This window comes from Natrix helvetica (genome assembly GCF_964273705.1).
Source record: "Natrix helvetica genome assembly, chromosome: 1".
NCBI lineage: Eukaryota > Metazoa > Chordata > Lepidosauria > Squamata > Natricidae > Natrix > Natrix helvetica.
This window is the reverse complement of record NC_138548.1, coordinates 342,680,229-342,686,995: the sequence shown is the minus strand read 5'-3', so window position 1 is coordinate 342,686,995 and position 6,767 is coordinate 342,680,229. Positions and strand designations below refer to the sequence as shown.

At 41.1% G+C, this 6,767-nt stretch overlaps 1 protein-coding gene across 1 annotated transcript; it reads left to right on the top strand.

Annotated features, from left to right (window-relative positions):
- Positions 1-299: 299 nt before the first annotated feature.
- On the top strand, positions 300-6,093 carry LOC309388467 (52 kDa repressor of the inhibitor of the protein kinase-like). The gene is made up of 2 exons (XM_081945806.1): positions 300-307; positions 2,611-6,093. Exon 2 carries the CDS (start codon positions 2,613-2,615, stop codon positions 4,911-4,913), a length of 2,301 nt encoding a protein of 766 aa, XP_081801932.1. The 5' UTR covers positions 300-307; positions 2,611-2,612; the 3' UTR covers positions 4,914-6,093.
- The last annotated feature ends 674 nt before the right edge of the window (positions 6,094-6,767 follow it).

Genomic DNA, 6,767 nt, shown 5'->3' with positions numbered 1-6,767 from the left:
CCTCCCTTTTAGGGGAAATATTCTGCCATTTTAATATTTCCTAAAAATATTTTGTTTTTTCTAGGAGAGGGGTGGGTGCTAATGTTCTACAGTGGAACTGTTTTCTTTATTGTCACATCTGTCCTTTGACCCAAAGACAGTTGCCATTTGAGGGAATGTCTTTTCAAGAAAAGAAGCCTTTTGGTTGATCCTCATCCACCAACACTTTATTCCCTGGCATGTTGCAGCTTCCTTTCTGAGCCTGCTATCTTATTTTCTACTGTTTTATTTTCCAGAGTGAAGTTTTCCCTTCTAATACAGCTACCTGGTAAGGTTGATTCCCACCCATAGGAATAAAAACACTCTCTCCCTATCCATAACCTGAACTGGCACACAGGTAGTCCTCAACTTACAACAATTTGTTTAGTGACCGTACAAAGTTACATCGGCATTGAAAACAATGACGCATGCCCGTTTTTCACACTTAAGACCATTGCAGCATCCCTGTGGTCATGTGATCAAAATTCGGACGCTTGGGCAACTGACATGCATCTACGACGGTTGCTGTGTCTCAGGGCCGCGAGATCCCCTTTTGCCGTCACCTGACAAGCAAAGTCATCTGGGAAGCCAGATTCACCTAAGGACAATGTTACTAACTGAACAACTGCAGTGATTCACTTAACAAATGTGAAAGGTTGTAAAGTGGGGCAAAATTCACTTAACAGCTGTCTCTCTTAGCAATAAAAAATTTGGGCTCAGTTGTGGTTGTAAATAGAGGTCTACCCCTATTTCTCCTTGCTGGCCATCCTAAGCCTATCCCAGGGGTGTCCAAACTTGGGAACTTTAAGACTTGTGGACTTCAACTCCCAGAATTCCCCAGCCAGCCATGGCTGGCTGGGGAATTCTGGGAGTTGAAGTCCACAAGTCTTAAAGTTCCCAAGTTTGGACACCCCTGGCCTATCCCACATGCCTCTCTCCCTGCTGTTGTCTGCTGGGTGAAAGACCACCGTATTTTTCGGACTATAAGACGCACCGGTGTATAAGATGCACCAAGATTTCAAAGAGGTAAGTAAGAAAAAAAGGTTTTTGTTCTCCCCGGCCCCCAGGAGCACTCTGCAGGCTTCAGCAGGGCTGGGGAATGGAAAAACACCCCCGTTTTTGTGGGAAAGGGGGCCATTTTCTGCTAAACGGGTGGCATTTTTGCCTTCCCCCAGCCCTGCTGAAGCCTGCAGAGTGCTCCTGAGGCCTGGGGGAAGGCAAAAAAGGCCTCCGTTTGCGCTAAAAAATGGCCTATTTTTGCAAAAATGGGATGCCAGAGCAGGGCTTTGGGAGGCCAAAAATGGCTGTATTTGGTGTATAAGACGCACCAACATTTCCACACTCTTGGGGTGGGGGTAGATGCGTCTTATAGTCAGAAAAAAACGATACTTTCCACTCTCCTCATCAACTTGCCCCAAGCAGGCACCTGTTGTTCTGAATAGCCTCCTGCTAAGTGAGGGAGGCCAAGCTGAGGGAGAAGGCCTCTCAGAGGAATTCCAGGCCTCTGGAGAGCCACACCAGACCAAACAAGCAAACTTGGCAAGAATAAGCAGGAAAAGGCTGCCTGTCTGAGCTGAGTTAACAGTATCTCAAAACCAGATTCTCTGAAAGGGCATTTTGTCTTTTTGGGTCCCTTTTCCCTTTCCAGACTGTTAAATACTCCCCTCTCTTTTCACATTCTGATTTTTGCCATGCAACATGCGTGTGTGTACACACACACACACACACACACACACACACACAAACACACACAGCCCCCTTCCCAACTAAATACTTCTCATGTATTTTGGAAAGGAGAGGCAGGAAGGCAGAGTATATGTCTCCTTTTCTCTCCTCTGTTCTTTTGATTCTCACGTTTCATTAATTTTACTAAACTCATCAAAATATGAAATACAAGTGAAAATAAAGGTAATGGGGAAAAGCGGAAGAGAGAAGTGTGGGATAAAGGAGGGGAGAGCATTAACTCCCAACTCTTTTCAGTGCAGTAGAATAAAGGTAATAAAACCACAGCCTCAACTTTTGGCTTTTGTGTACTTAATATATACTAATCATTTCTATAACAAACAAACTTACCTAATCAGTAAATCCCAAAGTCAGTGTTCCAATTTTTGTCTTGAGCATAAAAGTTAGAAGCGGTTTCCAAGTAGAAACAAAATTGGATGTATGTATTTTTTTCTTTAATTAAAGCAGTTAATTTGCCTATCTCTGCTAACTCCCATCAAGTTTTCCAGCCATTCTTCCATTGTAAGATGCTTATTTCATTCTCTCATATGATTGGGAATTAAAAGGAGCATGTAGAAAATTACTTCTGAATAAAACTAATTGAGGAGTCAGGTGGCATGTAAATGTAATAAATATAAAATGTGAACAATTAAGTTAATTTTGCAGTACTGAAATGAAAACAAACCTAGCAATCACTAATCTGTATTTCAGTGTATACGAATAAAGTCACAAGAAATTATTAAGGAACAATTAACAGCAGAAATTTCTCTTTCACTATGAAAATAACATTTCATTATTTTTATATTCCTTCTTTTCGGAATCTGTTTCTGCTCCATTCCTCGTCTCTCATCGTTCTTTTTCTCTCCATAGGAATGGAGATTGGAACTCTTTACAGGAAGCACAAAACAGTTGAAGTAGAAACAGTGCAAAAGAAAAGAAGAAGTGAGGAAGAAAACAGCAGCTTCTGTTCGGACTCACCAACAGAATATGAATGCGTCATGGATGGTGTGGAATTTGCTGTTCATTCTTATGATATTGGATTGTACGTGAATTCGCCCACTCCTCTCACAGATGATCTGAAGTATAATCTTCTTGTGAATACCTTCACACCAGCCCATGACTACAATTTCAAGGGAGATTCAACAGGCATACGCAGCTTTCGTCACATATGGTTAATTAGATACTCACCCTGGCTTTGCTACTCTTCCTATTTGAAAGGACCATTCTGTAAATACTGCATCGTCTTCCCACAGCCTGATCTTTGTGGGAGGCAGGGGGGCTTCATCATGGTGCCCTTTGTGAGGTACAACGACTTTCACGTCTCTGCAAAAAAACACATGTCCAGCGCATGGCACAAGAGTGCCGAAATCGACGCAACTAACTTCTTAACCAGCAGGAACGTCTTCGAAACGAACTTTGCTTGTCAGCTTGACAGCAGCATTAACCGGATAGTCAACGAAAACCGTAAAAAACTGCACTCGATCTTGTCAACCATCGTATTTTGCGGCACCCACGACATTCCTTTACACGGGGAAACCAGAAAAACGGGGAACATGCAGAGTCTCTTGGCGTTTCGCGTTGAAGCTGGAGATCTGACCCTAAGAGAACATCTAGACAACGAGGCCGGGAATGCTCGGGACACGTCCGCCCAGATAGAAAATGAACTGATTAAGCTGTGTGTGGATGCCATTAGAGAAGAGATAGTTTCTGCCGCCAATGGCTCTGCTGGTTTTTCAGTTCTTGTGGGCGAAAGCACCGAGATCTCTGGGGTGGAACATTTGTCACTCGGCGTACGTTTTGTTGAGATGACTGGCGCTAAACCTCAAGTTCGAGAGGAATTCCTTGGTTTTGCAGCATTGAAGGGATGGGACGCTACCTGCATTGCTGAAACCATAATAGAGGAGTGCACCAAGTATGGTTTAAATCTTGAAAAATTATGCGGCCAAGGGTACGACGGATGCTCCAGATTGGCTGGGAGAGAGGCTGGTGTGCAAGCGAAAATAAAAAGTAGGTACCCCAAGGCTACTTTTGTTCACTGTGCGGCGCACACACTCAACCTGGCTGTGAATGACTTAAACGCTGTACCTGAGATAAGGAATGCGGTTGGCACAATAAAAGCTATCCTTCGCTTTTTCCATGAGAATCTAAGCAGAAGAAACCTTATTCCAGCGGTTCCGTTGCTGGGTGAAGCACTTTGGACTGCAAACTACAAGCATGTCAGATTTTTTTCCAAGAATTTTATACAGCTCTTTGATCAGTTAAGAAACCTGGCTGCTACAGCTTCAGGTCAAACCTGCCAGGATGCGTACCAATTATACTGTGTTTCAGGAACACCTAATTTCCTCTTTTGCCTTGTTATCATGTCAAACTATTGCAGTAAGTTAGAGTCAGTGACCCAAGCTCTGCAGACTGTTCAGCTTGATATGATGAAAGTGTATGAACACATCCAGGAGCTCTTAACCATCTTTCGTGGCCACAGAGAAAAAGCAGAGGAGCACTTCAAGGGAATTCTTTCGGAAGTACAAGAACTAGCAGAAAAATTGGATATTGACTTACGTATTCCCAGACAGAGTGACTTGCAAAGGAACTCATATGCCAGTATCCCAACTGCGGAGGAATATTTCCGCCAGTCACTCTATATACCCTACTTGAACTCGGTAATCTCATGGCTGGAAAGCCGGTTTGCTCCAGAAAGCAAGGTGGTTTTTGGAATCTTTTTGCTTCATCCCAAAAAAATGGCTACTGTTGGCCTCGAGACGTTGAAAGCGGAGATGGAAATAATCAGTGAATTATATGAAATTGAAAATCTGGAAACTGAAACAATCACCTGGTTTGAAAAGTGGTTGGGGAAGGAGGAAGAAAAGGTTGAAAATGGGGAGAATGGACTTCTGGATTTGCTGCAATACGTTGACCAATATCCTTCGATTCAACAAACCATTTCAATTGCTCTGGCATTGCCAGTAACAACTTGTACAATGGAAAAATCATTCAGTACAATGAGAAGGGTAGAAACATTGTTGAAGTCATCAGTGATAGATAACCAGTCGCCTGGACTTTTCATGATGAGTGCTCATCGGGTAAAAATTAATGAAAGTAAGGACATGTTACTCCAAAAAGTGATTGACAGATTTGGAGAAGATAACAGACGTTTGCAATTTGTCTTTGAAAAATAACTGGTTGCTTATTTTCTAATTATTTTTATAAAGAGGGAGGAATATGAGGAATAAAAAGCATAAAAAGACTAAAATGAAAGTGGCAGAATTACAGATGACAATTCAACAAATCCAGAATATAATAAAGATGATTATGTTCCAGTGTATAATTAGAAACTTATGATATAAAATATATTATCCATTTTCTAAACATTTAATGTCTGTATTGAGGTGTAAACTGAAAAGACTTGATTAATTTAGTACATATCACTAGGAAAAATTATCAACATCATGAAGTCAAAAGCTTTCCATCAAATTTTAACATATAAAGTGTCTATAAGAAAATCTAACATTTCTATAATGTCTACTCATAAATTTTCTAATTTGGGAATGGAAGTGTTGATTTATTGTTAATTCTAATTATGTTGGATCGATGCTGGTCTATAGCAAGGCACATTTTATTGGATTGTACTTTTATGTTCTTTTTAGAGTACTGCAGTGAAATTACATCCATGTTTACTGAGAAGTAAGGTCTACTGAATTCAATAGGATTATTTCCAAGTGATGACTTTGTTTGGATTTTTCCTGTGAGTCTGCTCTAAGGAGAATGAACTTTGGATGTATCTGTTGGTTGCCTTTTAATAACAGATATAGTGTCTGTTGGGGGAGCATATTTTAGCTAAAATAACTCTTAAATGTAGTGATCAGTATTTGCTCTGTCATTTGAAATTTGTGTTGTATCTATGTCCGTAAGGAATGGGTTTGGTCATGTTATTCTTTGAATACTGGGATTCCAGACTTTTCTTCTCCTCCTCCTCCTCCTCCTCCTCCTCCTCCTCCTCCTCGATCCAACCTCATTTTGTCCAAATTAATAAAATAGCCAAAGGGTTTCAAATGGGAGTGCAGAAAACTACCCTTGGCTTTTCAAACAGAGCTTTGTGAAAAAAATGTAAGTCATTCAGACAAAAAGAGAATCTTCCCCATATTATGAATATTCTATATTCTTATGCATGCCCTAAGGATGTCATACGTAGATTGCAAAAATCCAGGCCACTCGCAGATGGCAAGAAAGCTATGGAGAAATCTGGTTGATGGTTGAGGTGGCCTTTCAGACTTTTGCAACTGATCTCATAGCCTTAATGTACAGGAAACAGCTTCTGCCTGAATGTGCTCCTCCCTTTGCTTTCTTACAGTAAGCCAAATACAGTTCATTTTATTTGGATACTACTGTGGTGGATTATGTGACTCATCACCAAGAACGCTGTAAGACAAGTTACATACAAACATAGTTTCATGTGGTTCCAGCCAACATGTAGACTTCAAGGAAAGTAATTTTAGAGAAAGAATATGACAATTTTAGAGAAAGGGTAGCAGTAGCTCTTAGACTTACATACCGCTTCATAGTGCTTTTACAGCCCTCTCTAAGTGGTTTTACAGAGCCAGCCTATTGCCCCCAACTACCTGGGTCCTCATTTTACCCACCTCAGAAGGCTTAATCAACCTTGAGCCAGCCGATGAGATTTGAACTGCAGCTAGCAGTCAGCTGAAATAGCCTACGGTAGTACTGCACTCTAACCACTGCGCCACCTTGGAATATGGCAAACCATGAACTAACTGAGCCCATGTGGTTTCTTTAAGACTTCAGTGTGTCCTGGTAAACAGGAAAATGGGAGTCCTTGGCTAAAATATGATTGTCCATGAGTAACTATGACATGAAATCACAGTTATCTTCCTTAACAGCTTGCCAACAATTCGTAAATGAAAAGAGGAAGCTACCAGATCGTACCTGAGGTCTATCCCATTTTTTAATTGTTTCTTATCTTAGGTGACCCTTTTGTATCTGCACTGCAAATCTGCTGAGATAGGGCAACTTAA

Coding starts and splice junctions, on each gene's coding strand:
- LOC309388467 (XM_081945806.1), top strand. CDS start 2,613: ATGGAGATTGGAACTCTTTACAGGAAGCACAAAACAGTTGAAGTAGAA.